Here is a 15,267-nt window from a genome sequence, read left to right as displayed (position 1 = left end):
AGCCGCTCTAAGACTAAACCCCGCGCGTCATGGCACGCGGAGATTGATGGTTACGCCGAGATTTCCTCCGCCGCTGTGTCCCTCCGGGGAACAGCAGCCGAATTTGCTGTGTCCAGTTCGTGCTTTACGCACCTATATGGATAGGTCAAAAGAGTTTCGTCGTAATGACCAACTCTTTGTATCCTGGGCTAACCCTCACAAGGGCAAGCCCGTTACTAAGCAACGGCTCTCCCACTGGATTGTGGAAGCGATTGCTTTGGCCTATACGAGTCAGGGTTTGCAGGCACCTCCGGGTTGGCGTGCTCACTCTACTCGTGGTCTGGCTACATCCTGGGCTTTGTTCAAGGGTGTTTCCATTGAAGACATTTGTGCAGCGGCGAGCTGGTCCTCGCCGCTCACTTTTGTCCGCTTTTACAGGCTAAACGTCTCTGCTCCCAGTGTGGCCCGAGCAGTGCTGGGCCCCCTGCTGAGTTAGAGCTCTAACTGTTAAGTTCTGCTTGGTCTTGGTGACTTTCGAGATAAGCTCGTCTGGCAATACGGGAGCTACAATATCCCATAGTGAGACATCGAACGGAGTGTTACGAATGAGAACTATAGGTTACTTACCTAACCCCAGTTCTCAGAGTAACATGAAGTGAGATGTCTCACCAGACGGCCCTTCTTGCTATGGTGAAGCGAGAAGAGGTGCTTATTTTGAATGACGTCGTAGCGCAAGCTACTTATAGGGGGTGGATTCCCTGACGCTGACATCAAGATCACCTGCCAATCAGGATTGGCGTAATGAGATTGATGCTTCTGTTTGCTCCGCGGATGAGGCGCATCCCATAGTGAGGCCTCTCACTTCATGTTACTCTGAGAACTGGGGTTACATAAGTAACCTATAGGTTTTCTAATAGACTTAAAATGGCTGTTACTTAAGTTTGATTCACATACACTCCTAAAAGAAGAGCAATCTTTTTAGAAAGGAATCATCAAGCGTTTAGGCAATTGTGATGTTTACTGCAGGCTCTTCAGTGTGGTGTGACTTTATACTTTTTGTTGTTTGTCTTTCTGGGGGCCAGTTGTTTTGATGGGAGGAGCTCTGGGCTGGGGTTAGGAGGTGGAGGGAGCTCAGCAGCTGGAGCCTCCGAAGCAGTTTCATCTGGATCCAGTGGCCTGAACAGAAAACAGACGATGGGAAAATCAGACGCTGCCCACATGCTGGTCATGTGTCCCAGATGAAAACATGGATGCTGAGTCTCTACTGTAGGTGACCTGTCATCCACGGAGTATGCGTCGCCGCTGGGGATGGGGGGGCAGCCGGACTCGAGGCTCAGGCGGGGAAGTGAGCTGAGGAGGAAGGAGTCCCTGCTGAAGGACCTGGTGGCTCGTTTCTTCACGTCTCGTTTTATCTTATCCTGTACAGACAAGAGGGTGACACTCTCAGGGGCGGTTCTGGGGGGGGCAACAGGGGCCAGTGCCCCCGTAACACTGACCAGGGACCCCCCTGTCGCCCCCCTCCAAAAAAGAGGTTAATATTACGATTTATTGGAACTAAATCAAATCAGAGACCCGGATTTACAGCGGAGATTAAACTGTCCATGCCTTTATAAAAGCAAATACTGTTTATGTTTTTTTATTAAATTGTCACTTAAAGTTACTAAAACAAATACTCTAAATAAAATAAACTACTGAAATAAAGGAGTGCAACTTACATTTACTAAAGCAAATACCTTTACAAAAACAAATACCAATTACTGTATTTTATGTTTATTTTACACAATTACTTTTACACTGTCTTTGTCTTCTTAACCCGCTTTTATTGTGCCCCTCTCATGAAATGTACTGCCCCCCCCCAGTCAAATTGGTCTAGACCCGCCACTGGACACTCTTCTGGCTTACTGGATGATACCATTTATAAACAGTTCACTAAAGGAACCCTCTTACCATGGATTGGCTGTGAATTAGTGTTATGCTGACTCTGCGACGATTAATGTTCTGAAATACCATAAACAAAAGACAGATTAAAGTGTTGAAAAGGTAAAGGTTCCTGAAAAAAATCGTTTTATAACCAAACAGCTGCATACCGGCTGAGAGATTATGCCTAAACCGTCACTTTCCTCCAGATCTAAAACAAAAAAGTCAGTCAAATATATATATTATACTTCATGATGTCAGAATGAGATGAACACCCGTATACAGAATATTGGGGACCTGGCGATGCTCTGGGGTCGTTGAGGTTCCTGCAGGGGGTCTGCGGCTGGACGGAGCTCCTGGTCTCCTCCAGCTCCAACACTGTTCTGTCATGGCGTCTCTTCACATTCTCCACATGAGCCACCATGAGCTCCACTGCTCGGCTCACTCGGGCCTCCTACCAGAGACACAAAGAATATACAGCTCTGGAAGAAATTAAGAGACCACTGCAGCATTATCTGTTTCTCTGGTTTGATTATTTATAGGTATGTGTTTGAGTCAAATGATTTTTAAAGACTGCTGACAACATTGTCTGTTTGGAATGGAATGGCTGCCATACATGTAGAGATTAAGATTTAGGAAAAATGTGTACTGGTCTTTACATTTTTTCCATAGCTGTATATCATAGGCAAACAAAGATATCATTGTGAGAATTTTTATTTTTTCATTGTGGAGATGTGTTTTTTGGATTTCTTTGTTGTTATACCAATTGTGCTTCTTTAACTCTTTCAACATATTGGGACCATGTTGGGACAAGACTTTTCAATGTATGTATTTTATCCTTCGGATTTTATGTTATTGTATCTAATAACTGGGAATGATATAAACACTGTTGGTAAACTAATTTTCCTGAAAGACTTTCCTTATATAAAGATAAATTATTTCTTAAGTCAGGGATTAAAGTCTAATTTATCAAAGGTTTTAGAAATACCATAAAAATGGCCGGAGGAATTGCTCATTAACCTGCCACAGTGAGGAAACAAATGTATTGAAGTTGCTGTATATGAAATTGATCTATTAAAACAGTTATTCTGAGACCCTTCCCCGCCCCACAGGTTGGAGACCACAGTCAAGTGGGGCCACCTGAGTGTACCTGATGCACCGCTCCGAGCACCTCTGCTGTGTTGGAGATGCGCTCCACTGTCCCACCGAGGATATCCAGAGACAGCTCCAGCCTCTGCAGGATCTTACTGCGCTTACTGTCCATACACAGGTCCTTCAGCGTCTGAAAACACAGACACACACGTCTGCTCTCTGGTGTGGTCATTACAAGTCCCCTATTATACTGTTTTTCATCAATATATTATAGGTCTCAGATATATACAAAACATGTCTCTGAAGTATTTGGCTCGAATGACCCAACAGATCACCCATTGTAGCATCCCATAAACCCCTCTGTTTCAGCCCTGTTTCAAAAGTGCTCTGGCTGCATCTCACTTCGGTTAAATGGATTCCTTGCGTCCCTCACTTGCGTTCTTTCCCTGCGACTAGTCCCTCCCACCAAGGAAGCATGGAGAGACGCAAGGAAACCACGAGAAGCAGGGAAATTAGTTTTAAGAGCAATGGGACGTTGTTTCCTCCGGAGCGTCACGTGAAGCGACGTCCGTTTGTGATGACTCAGCACAGCTGATCGTCTGACAGCAGCCAGCTCTGTCCCCGTTATTTTCACACACACCCCCGCCTCTGTTAGTACACATTTACTGACACAAAAATGTGGATCATCTGTTGTAGACCCAAATCAAATCAAATAAGAACTCATTCTCAAAAATGATAAACGCCATTCTTAAAATGTATAAACGAAAAAAGCGATCATGAAAATGTTTCCAATAAATGAATAAAATGATTTTTGACCACTTTGTTGTTCAGATATATCACATATTTGAAACAAAACACGGTTTAAATTGAGTTTCATGTGTTTTCTTCACTCCGCTGGGAAACTGCTCTCATGTCAAAAAGCAACAGATCAGTGCATGCGCTGCATCGTCCAATCAGTGAGCGATACACAGTAAGGTTTTTTTTATTTTTAACAATGACGAAAAAATCTGAAAGCAAATTCAGACACAGAACAGCGCCAAAGCTTCCCCGCAGCGAGGCTCCGGTGTTATGCATTCTCGCCAAAAAGGAAATGATATTGTTTCCAAACCTAACTTTGCCGTACAAATGATTTAAATGTCTGTTCGTCTTTGCTTTACGCTGCGGGTGTAGTGGGCATGCACAACAAGGCATAACACCAGCGCTAACAGTTCAGAGTACAGACTGAAGGGTAATAATGGATTTTGACGGACATTTTACGATCCTGTCCGTTGAAATGACGGGCAACGAAAAAGTCTAGCGCCAGCTCTGCTCCCGACACCCCTATATTAGGGGATATTTGGTTTAAAAAAAGGAGGAGATTCAGGTGATAAGGTGGGCAGGTGTTACCTTGGTTGGTTATTGGCTAATGGTTACACAAGCCAAAAAATCGTTATGACATCACAAAGTGGCCAAAATCTGATCAGGTCATTGACAGGTTTTTATTTATGGATCAGGACAAAAAGAGAGAGAATCTTTTTTCGTGAAACTTTCAGAGTCTCTTTACACAGAGGGGACACATGTTTCTGTATAAAAGACGTGAAAAAGTGAATTTTGCACAATAGGTGACCTTTAAAGCTTATTTGACTCATCCCCTGTCTTTTACTGTCTCTTTTCACCTCCACAGTCTCCCGGCCCCGGGTCAGCTCCAGATGGATGTTCTCCTCAGCCAGGTTGCGGGCGTGCTCCTCCGCCTGCAGCCTCTGCTTCAGGGTGTACTGATCGCAGCTGAAAGCCATGGCGATCTGAGAGAAGGCCGTCTGCACGCAAGAACATCTATTTTACTGCTCAGGTTCGGATGTTTAGGTTTTGAGCTGTAGTTTAAATGATAAATAGGTATTAATAATGCTGTTGATGTATTTTGATTTTAAGGGTGTCCATTATCATCTGGCCGGGGACAACAGCTGGAAATGAGCAATGATTGCTAAAGCTGCCCAGTTGAACAATGGGGACTGTCCACGACACTATAAACAAATAAACTAAACTAAATTAAGATGTCAAGAAAGACCATGACCTACACAGACAGAAATACAGTTTAAAATTAAAACATTAAAGGAGAGGTTGACCAATTGTGAGTTTCTTAATGTAATCCTTATGGGCCTTTAAAACCTTGTAAAGGCCCTTTAAATGTAACGTTTGAATATACTTTTACAGAGGACTGTGGGTTTATAAGAGTGAAGGACCTTACCTCCAAATCTTTCTCTGACATATCCACACTGTGGAAGTGGAGTTGAATGAAAAGTCAGATTAAATCAAGTTATTTAGATATACAGTACTTTGTTAAATATAAATATGTCAGTGTCACCTGTTGAGGCCCACCCGCTCTATGATGGACAGCTCGTTCCAGATTGTGATAGCTGGCTCCTCTTCACTGCTTTCTGTTGTAAAGACATGAGCCAGTTAAAATGCAGAGCATGACACTGAGTCCTGGACCTTTGATCAACACTTTGTTACCTTCATCACTGTCATCACTGCCCAGCAGCATCATGGGCATGCTGTCGCTGTTTGTCTCTGCATCAGGCTGAAAATAGGTGAGAAACATTCCCTTTTTTTATTCAATAAGATGAATCTACAAACAATCAGAAATACCCTTTCAGTTAATAAATAATAATACATTGTTTACATAATTAATTAATATACTTAGTTTTATTTATTTTGTGAATGACTCCTTGATAAATATGACATTTGCCTAATACATTTTTTTTTTTTTAAGGATAGTCACTAATTGTGCCCTTAATATTCATAAAGATTACCCACATGAACCAATCATTGCACAGTGTGAACAGGAGCAGGTAGGAGAGCTGGCAGATTATTTAACTCACCTGAGCGTTCATCTTCACAAACGCTGATGTCTGCACAGATATAATACAAATGTCTTCCTCTGGTGAAAGAAAACTATTATTCAAATCCTCCTCACAGTCAACACTCGATTTAAATTGTTGCTGGAAACGCAAATATATTCTAATAAAGTCCAGTCTGTGTTCGGGTCATTTTCCCTTCGGCCTTTCTCCTGTCCTGAGAATAGATAATCCTATTAAGAGATCCACAGTCAGAGCAGCCCTCTGCCCCAAGAGGCTCATGGGTAGCCGTGGATCTACCTGTGTTATTATCTAAACAAATGCAGTTCATTTTCCTCACAATGTATAAAACACAACTCACAAAAAAAAAGATCACAGGATAATCCCACCTAATAAGGAGGCACTGTTTAATGGATTATGTTATTGTTTTTGTGATTTACCTCATGATTAAATGCCCTTGTATATATATATTTACATCACAATCCCTGTGTATAATTTTCCTTATGTATTTTTGTGCTTTGTCTATGGTATTCTAGTACGAGTAGAATATTAGACCTGCTTTAGGTTTTCCGACCAGCAGGGGTTAGGGTTTCATGTCCGATTGCTCCAAGAAACAGTTTGCGTTTTGTCAAAGTATTACCATAAAGTATTTAGAAGTTTAGTCATTTCCCCCACTTTGCTTGTATATAAAATGAGCATCTGCTGTGGGGAAACTACAATTTGTTACATATCCAGAGTCTGTTGAACTGGCTTCGTCATACAGGCCGCAGGACTTTATACTATATTGATCCCCAAAATAATACTACGAAGTCTTGCTTTGTAGAGATACCATAATGCATATACCTCAATAGTTGAGGTTCTCATCAGGCCTTACTGGAATAGTGGGAAACTACTGAAACACCACATCCAATGTAATACAGTAAAGCCCCATGATTGACTGGTTTTATTTAACTAAATACGGCTCAACTTTCAAAATATTCTTTTACCTTTGAATTTAGGAGCTACATTTGTTGCATTGTGTTCTTGTGTGTGATCCAAGTCAGTATTAGTTCAATGTAAATTAACTTTTCTGACAATAAAAGCCAAGTAACCCGATTTATGGTTTGAATAAAAGTTGTTTGGAAAATGATTTGACTGAACTATGAACCAAGATAATTACATTTGTCTACAATGTTAACCATTTAAAAGTGGTAGTTTAAGTATTTGTGAATATCCAAAACTCATAAATTGAATCTTCTATGTTAATAACACTTAATGCCAAGTTTTTATCCAACAAGAAAAACTATCAGAAACGGTCAACTTTGGAGCATCCACATTTTTTTTATTAATAGAAAAGCTGTCCTTTAGTAGAGGCGCTGGGGTTTGCCCATGGTGCTCTTCACGTACAGGGCACGCACGTTCTGCCAGTTCTTCTTCAGCAGAGACACGAGGAAGTTGACAGCCAGGTGGATGTTGTACACAAGCTCATCCTCCGTCATCTTCACATGACCGACAGCCACAGCCAGACAGAGAACCTACAGCAAAAAGTACATCATTTCATTCAGTAACCCAACCTACATTTCCTCAACATGACTTCAGTGTTTAGGAGAGAGATTCAAAGTTAACAGCAAAGTGGCATTCATTTACTTTATTTGAGCGGAGCTGAGCTTACCTTCTTCATCTGGAATTTGATGGTCGATTTGACCTCATCCACCTTGGTGTTCAGGTTCTCGTTGTGGGTGAGCAGGGAGGGGAACTTGCCGGCCTTGTTCAAACCAGGACCGAGGATACGAGGGATCTGCTTGATCAGAGACTCAGAGGCCAGGAAGGCATCGTACTTCTTAGCTACAGTGAGGAAGAAGGAAACAGTGTTCATTAAGTAAAGTGTGACAAAAAAGCTTCAATCCACAGATTTAATGATGACAAATTATTTGTCTAACGGGCAATCATCTTACCGAGCTTCTTGACCATCTTCTTGTTCTTGTTCAGCTTCTTGAGAGCCTCGATGTCCATGTGTGGCAACTCGGCTACTTTGGCCTCATCGCAATGCTGCTGGTCTCCCAGGACGCACACGGAGAACTTGGGCCTGGGCAGAGTCTTCAGCCTGCAGATCAACAAAACTTTTAGACACCGAGCCAATCCCACGTAAAACACAGGGGCATCAGTTGGAGTTAAGGCAGAGTAAGGTTGAGACAACTTCTGCAGAGGCTGCTTCGTGTGTGCCGACACCTCTACTGCAGACATCATGCTATGCATTTATCAACAAACTCTGGTTCCCAAACTCATTTTGTAGATGAATCGGAAACTATTAAGCATGATTGAAAATAACCGTTTTTAATATTCCCAAACTGAACTCAAATACTCTGCCAACCCCAAATGACACCTTCCTCATTTTACTTTGAAATAGTAAAAGTCTTACCCATACCACCTCAGTGTCCAGCTGACCTCTTTGGTTACATTAAAGTAAATTGGTCGGCATGAGTACCTGAACTTAAAAAGCTCAGCCACTCAAAGCCTCCCCTCATGTTTTAAGACCCAGGGTAGGGGTCCGTCTGCATCGCCTCCACCAGCCGAGGCCGGGTCAGCTCAGTCAGACTACCCAGAGTACTTCTCCATGTCTGATCCGGGCCTGTCTGGACTTTGTTGCCAACTTCTGATATTTCAGCCACTTGCCTTAATGCAAGGCTTTTCTTTATTTAAATACTCAGACAGGGCTGGAAGCACACAGGGAAAAGGTCGGGTGAAACAGGAAAAGGGTCGAACCTGACAGTGCCGGAGAAACGCTTGTCCTTCTGGGGATCATAGTTCTTCAAGCTGATCTGCAGCTCCACCGTCTCTGTGAACCTACAGACACACAGAGTTAGAAATGCCATCCCACAGAGCTGAAAATACTAGTGGAAAAAACTAACATTTGAAAAACGATGAGTTTCTCCATTCCATTATTGTTTGATTCTAGAAAAGTATGAAAGATGTTATAATGCTATTGTCACACTTCATTGTAATCTTTAGGTATTTGTACTTTTAGTCAGAAATAACATTTTGTAAATGTAGCACTGAAGTTGTGACAGTGATGTGTTTATGTTTTAACTGAATGATCCTCAACCAGTGGTCAGGTTAGTAGATGATAAAGCCATTTGCAAAGTCATCCATAGGTTGTCATCCATGTAATTCACCTCAAAGTAGAGGTTTTAACAACTTTTCAAAGATGTACTTACTTCCTTGACTTGGTCAGTGAGCTCGACAGAACTTCCTTCACCGCTTCGTACAACGTGTCCCTGGAGACTTTACTGTGAAATAAAACATTAGAAATATTGTTAAAGCAAATGAAACTAGCGGAAAATCTCCATGTACCCGGCTTCCTGGGTCTGTCTATGGTGGCGACTTTACATTCATGAAAACAGATCCATAGCTCTGAAAGACTCCATAACATATTATCAAGGAGAGCCAATAGATACTTCCTATGCTTAATTATTTTCACAAAATCGTTTTAGATGAGTGGATGAAGGCGGATTGCATATGAAACTAAGCGTGGTGTTTCTACAGCGGAAGATGAACCGGTCTCATTCCGCTTTACATCATTCTGAATAACTGAACTAAATTACACGACTTCCGCACAAGATAACAACACCGCATGATTATAAATGTGATACCGATCCGTTAAAATGGGAATAACGTTTAAATTGTGACATTTATCCATAAAACTGGCTCTAACCTCATTTTTGCGACTCGTCCCTGTCGTCTCGCTGAGATGAAAAGGAAGTGTAGCGGGAAGTGACGCAAAATAAAGGCGCCCGTGTGTTGACGTCATCACAAAAAAAAACTTTGACTAGCATTATTTTAGTGCAAAAACAGTCAACAAATACTTCAATTATCTATCTAAAATAAACAACGACTTTGCATTATAAAAATGTAATAGTCATTTATTTACACTTTGTTATTCTTTTTTAAACCTATTTCTTTCTGAATTTAATTTAAATTAGAATTTCATGACAATGTTATAAAGTTTCAGGTCAAGTTAATTTAAATATAGCACATATTATTATACTGGATTAGTCTCAATGTGCTTTAAAAAGTAAAATATGGATTCGAATCTGTTCTATCTTATTTTTAAATAAAAAAGCTATTGAATTTCCAGCATCGAAAAAAATTATGTACTGAAATTATGCATCAGAATTGTTTGCCTCTGAATGTTTTTGTTTTAATAAATAAAATAAAAATCGTTTTCCATAGAAATAGACATTGTATGATACGGCATTAATAATAGTAAGAAGAAAATGAAGAACAATCAGAATTCCTTTATTTGTCCAGCAACGGGCACATTTACATTACACCAGCAGAAGATTAGTGTGGGGGGGGGGGGGACACTTCACCCTATATTGCTCGTGTGGGTATTGTCCCCAATGCTGCATGCATGTAAGTCACTTTGGATAAAAGAGTCTCATAAGTAACATGTAATGTAATGTAATTATTGCAGACAAAGTAAAGACTTACATACAAAAAATTATTAAATAAAACTAAGAATGCAGCGTTATTAATGATAAAAAACACAATTAGTAAATAAAACAAACAGCATGGATTTACACCATATTAAAAAAAGTAGCAGTATATTTTTTAAACTACCAGTGGTCGTGGTGGTCTTACTGTAAGACAAGAAGAAAAAGCTAATCAAATTCATTCTAAAATGACAATTAATAAAATATATGGAAAATGTTTTTTTTAGACTTTGTTGATATCTTTCTCGTTTCAAACCGGTGGAATGAGTTGCTTCATTTTCAGGTCACAACCTGTCATGGTTAAAATATTGACAAAAAAGTAGACAAGCTCTTATTCATATATTTTTATTAACAGGCATTAGGTCAGATGAAACCTCATGAGTTGGTGATTCTTTTCAAAGCAGCTTGGAGAGACTTTTTCAGGAAGGTCTCATTTACAATCAGGCAGCTGTGCAGGGACTGTTTGTGCTCAGCTGTCACCTGGAAAACAAATTGATACAGTTGCTAAAAGATGACATACCATTTCTTCCACCGTTCAGTCTTTTTGCATGATACAAATGTACATAATACCAAACAGTGCTCAGTTAGTGTGTGTGTGTGTGTGTGTGTGTGTGTGTGTGTGTGTGTGTGTGTGTGTGTGTGTGTGTGTGTGTGTGTGTGTGTGTGTGTGTGTGTATGTGTGTCATAGCGAGGGTCTTTGGCAATGCATTCTCTTTGTGAGTGTGCGCTTACGTGGGTGTCGTGTTGAGGGGGTGGGACTTTATATTGCATCTTTGTGGTTTGGTTTTTACTGGTGTGTGTACTGCACCTTGACAACGCAAATCTTTATATTTGGGATAATAAAGTTGGCATTGACAAACTTACATGACTGTTATACTTGGTGAGGACTGTTAGCATCATTTTCGCAAACTTCACAGACTTAGTGAACTTAGGACCCTGGCTGACAAGCTGTCCAGTAAACTGTGTGAACAGTTCTTCACTCAAGTCAAGCTGAAAACAAACGAAAAAAACAGGCAAGTCAATAACAAAGAATATTATGACTAAGTTGCATTGAAACACTTTTAACATGAATAACAATCATCTTACCTTGGAGTCTAGCAAGCTGTGGATAATGGAGAGCACTGCCTCGCTCCATGTCATTTTAAATGTCATTCTGGAGGGTAAAAAGATAAAGTACTGCATCAAGCCTTTATGAATCCGTTATTTTGTTGTGCTCCTTTAACTTGTTACAGCAGTAAATACATCATTGTGATGTGTTTTCTTACTGGAGCACCAGCAGCCTGTAATGGGAGTCCAGGCAGCTTTCTACCAGTCTGTTCAGCAGCTCAGCCTGGGGATTCCCTGAAGACAAAGCAAAGGAGGAGTAATTCAAGTAAAAGTCATAATGTTGTGGTTCTCTTTTATAACTGATACCGGCACTTGTTGCTCAACCCTTTCCCCACCGATGGTCTTTTCCTCTAGAACTGGTCCAATCAGAGCGTGGCACACTGGTCTGGGGTAGCGGTTGCACAGTGACGTCCCCGCGGTGACGAGACATCGGGAAGCCGGTTCTGACAGGGACAGGATCTGCAGTCAAATGATATCCTGTCAGTGTCAAAACACGGGGACACACTTTTTGCATCCTTTGTACATTCAGAGATGGACCTTCTGCAGCAGGAGGCTCTTGATGAGGGTTGCTGCCGTGCTGTAGCTGAAGTCAAAAGAGGGAGCCAAAATGCTGCTGCAGAGTTTAGGCAGGGTCTGCTCCGGTAAGTCTGGAAAACGCAGCATGCTGCACAACAGCTCCACCTGAACGAGACAAGTCTGGGGTTTAGTTCTTTCTCCACCAATCAGCAAGCAAAGGTGTTATTTTCTTATATTCTTTTTTTATGCTGTTCTATTTTTTTTCTCAGGATTAATAAAGTTGGATCCCAATTGGTCTCTTATTTGTTTCTTGTATTACTCTGATATACCTACTACCTCTGCAAAAAATATCTTTAAATTGTTTGAGATTTTGACTCAATTATAATTTCTGACTGTATATGTATTGGTGTTGTGTATACAGTACTTTTGAATACAAATCTAATATGTTCTAGTATAATACACCTGTGTACAATAATGCGGTGGATAACATATTAAATTAATAAATTGCAATTTAACTAGAAGAACATTGTTTTGTTGAGAGGATTTAGAAATAATGGACAAGATCATTAAAAAAAAAATGTCAGGCCCAAAGCTTTTTCTGTTGGTTTTTGATCCAGAACAATCAATGTTAAATGATTGATTTATTAAGTAAGGATCCATTTAATTAGCAGGATAATATACACAAGTGCCTCCTTATTGCACTTTGGAGTCCTGTTCACACTGTCGGGTATATGTATTAAATTCTATAATACAAATATTGTGGTATTTATAGCTACAGAAGTATTTTTGCAGGGGTAAAACATTAACAATACAAATGCGAAGAACATACTTGGCCTGGGTCACAGTCATTGAGCACTTCAAACATCTCCATGGAGCTCTGGTCCCACTGTAAACAGATAATTATAAGTATTATAGTAAAACCACATGTCCCTCTCAATCTATAATAACCCTGCTGGCTACAAAAGAAATACATTGATTCTTACCTCTGTCTGACTATCCAGTAATTCTTTTATTTGAAGAACAGAGACCTTAGTAAACACAAAAATAGACCAAGTTTATTTATTCCAACTAATTGTTACCTGTGTGAAAAAAATATAATGTTCTTCTTAGTACACTGAATTAGATCTCTTTAGAAACTCTTAGCTTTGGAAATATTCACTAGGACTACTCAATATGTGATAACAAATTTGGTAAATAATAGCAATAACAATATTACTTTTGATAAATAACAATTATTAAAGTGTACTCAGTTGTCCGTTTCTGCTGCTTTGAGTACACTGTTAATACAAATCTATAAAAAAGGCATAATGTTTGGCTATGATTTTCATCTTGTACTATGCATGTGTTTACAGATTAGTTTAGTTTATTGGTTTAGTTGTCAGGGACCATGTACAAAAAGAACATGCATCTAAGAGAGATAAGATGCTTTGTACCAGATTATAGCAGTTTGCTCATTTCTATCTGCAGTCCCTGGCCAAGAAGTAACTTTGTTTAAAGGGGTGATATATTTCAGTATATAAGACAGGACAGATAAAGCCTGTATGCATGTGACAGACTCTACCTTTATATGTTCAGGCAGGACATCATTTGGACTTTCTGCTGCTGCTGGCGTCCTTTCTTCAGCAGGAGTTTCTGCTGGCGCATCATTTCCTAATAGTCCTGATAGCTCTGTTGTTGCGCTCTTTTCTTCATCATCCAGACTTTCACTACCACAGACTTCCATCTTTATCCGTTTACTTTCCTGTCCTGTGTCCTCACCATCAGAGTCAAGAGCGAGGAAGCTGCCCTTTCTTTTCCGTTGTGTCCCCAGCTCTGATGACCCAGAGGCCCTCTCACATTCAGATGTTTGACGGCTGAAGCACTTGGCCCATCCTCCAGTTTCATCAGAACCAACCAAACGCTGTGACAGCTCCTTGAGTCTCTGGCCGCAGTGTGGAGTGTAAAGGGGCTCCTCATTGTGGACCTCCAGGTTTCTTTCCAGCTGTCTTATCATAGCGGTCATCCAGGGAGTTCTTTGAGGGTCCTGGCTGAGGCATTTGAGAAGATGGAGGACAGGGGGACAGGGAAGACTCAAGTAGACCAGATGGATGAAGGACAGCAGGTTTTTTTTTAATAATGCTGTAAAAAGCCACACCAGGGGTCCACTACAGCAGGTAAGGAAATAAATTGATGGGTAGGTGTTATAGAAAATATCAAAACACTTTTCCAGACATTATGTTTTGTGCATACATATGTCTCTGTACCTCTTCCTTCCTATGTCCACGACGTGTCTCAAGTAATTGTCATGACTCTTTTCCCTACTTTTGGCACAAATATTATACACATATTCTATATATCGTTCTACATGTTTTGTCATTTAATTTATTCACCGAAAAAACTTGCAATGACTTTCATTTCCTACTAATATTGGCAATATTAATTATGTTGCTCTCATAGAACACAAATAAGTGCTATGATGTTTCATGATACAGGGAGTGGATGAAATGTAATGCAAACCCAGAAAGTTAGGACTTTGTTTTAATTCAGATTTGGCGGGTTTCCTTTTACTGTTCTTACACGTGTTTTCTGCTTTACGGTCTGGTAAAATCTAGCAATACACAAGAGTTGATGATAAATTCTAGCATGAAGACATTTCTTCATCGCTTTTTGTTTACGAAACAAGGCTGCCTCCTCTCGAATTACTTATAGTAGGCTACTGGGTTAACAGCAAGTTAACTGAAACCACTCTGCGGTGTTCTTTTACTTACACGGTCAGTGGCTGTCCTGTCCTATCTGGACCGCACACTTCGTCTTGGCACAGGGTTTCTATGAAGTTAGACATAGACATGTCGGGGTTGGCTCTCTGCTGCCGGTGGAAGACCTCCAGTGCTCTGTGAGCCCCGGAGCTTCCACACAGCAAGGCCCGAACCAGCAGCTTCGACTGCCCGTCAAACCGACCCAGAAACATTGCAGGGTCCATACGTCCCTATACAGCCGCGGGTAAATGTTCATGCCTGTAACACGACATCTTTGTTGACATTTATTCTTCTTGAGTGTCATTTCGGTGCGTTTGTGCTACATATCGCCACCTAGCGGTAAAACTGGGTTATGGCTAGAAAGGATCCGTCTTGTGTAAAACTCTCGCGAGAGTTTGGCTGAATGTCACATGGCTGAATGTTTACGTTTGGCAGGCAGCCTTTCAGTTACGATCGTTAACATCAGTGGGCCACAGCAAATGATGATGAGAAGCTAAACTATCTATTTATGTCAATTACAGGGAGTGTGATTGTTGAAATAGGGTGTTAGCGGTCTTGCTGGTGTTCAAAGAAGAATGACAACACTGTAGATCACCAACACTATCGTTTATTTTT

The 15,267-nt window shown here is 40.7% G+C and overlaps 2 protein-coding genes across 3 annotated transcripts; both read right to left on the bottom strand.

Annotated features, from left to right (window-relative positions):
• Positions 1-7,119: 7,119 nt before the first annotated feature.
• On the bottom strand, positions 7,120-9,588 carry rpl10a (ribosomal protein L10a). Its single transcript, XM_010793182.1, has 6 exons — positions 9,514-9,588; positions 9,017-9,088; positions 8,565-8,645; positions 7,757-7,905; positions 7,474-7,646; positions 7,120-7,336 (listed from the first exon to the last, which is right to left on the bottom strand). The coding sequence occupies exons 1-6, from the start codon at positions 9,516-9,518 to the stop codon at positions 7,166-7,168; spliced, it is 651 nt and encodes a 216-aa protein (XP_010791484.1). The 5' UTR covers positions 9,519-9,588; the 3' UTR covers positions 7,120-7,165.
• Positions 9,589-10,623: 1,035 nt separating this feature from the next.
• fance (FA complementation group E) lies at positions 10,624-14,961 on the bottom strand. 2 transcript variants are annotated; one of them, XM_010793179.1, is made up of 10 exons: positions 14,665-14,961; positions 13,479-14,061; positions 12,901-12,945; positions 12,747-12,803; positions 11,939-12,082; positions 11,737-11,860; positions 11,560-11,635; positions 11,381-11,447; positions 11,159-11,284; positions 10,624-10,774 (listed from the first exon to the last, which is right to left on the bottom strand). In XM_010793179.1, the coding sequence occupies exons 1-10, from the start codon at positions 14,874-14,876 to the stop codon at positions 10,670-10,672; spliced, it is 1,539 nt and encodes a 512-aa protein (XP_010791481.1). In that variant the 5' UTR covers positions 14,877-14,961; the 3' UTR covers positions 10,624-10,669. The 2 variants fall into 2 exon arrangements, with proteins under 2 accessions (XP_010791481.1, XP_010791482.1); XM_010793180.1 differs by lacking the exon at positions 12,901-12,945.
• Between the last annotated feature and the right edge of the window lie 306 nt (positions 14,962-15,267).

The sequence above is a fragment of the Notothenia coriiceps genome, unplaced genomic scaffold (genome assembly GCF_000735185.1).
Source record: "Notothenia coriiceps isolate Sejong01 unplaced genomic scaffold, NC01 NC01_scaffold00037244, whole genome shotgun sequence".
Taxonomy (NCBI): domain Eukaryota; kingdom Metazoa; phylum Chordata; class Actinopteri; order Perciformes; family Nototheniidae; genus Notothenia; species Notothenia coriiceps.
This window is presented reverse-complemented; position numbering and strand designations above follow the sequence as displayed.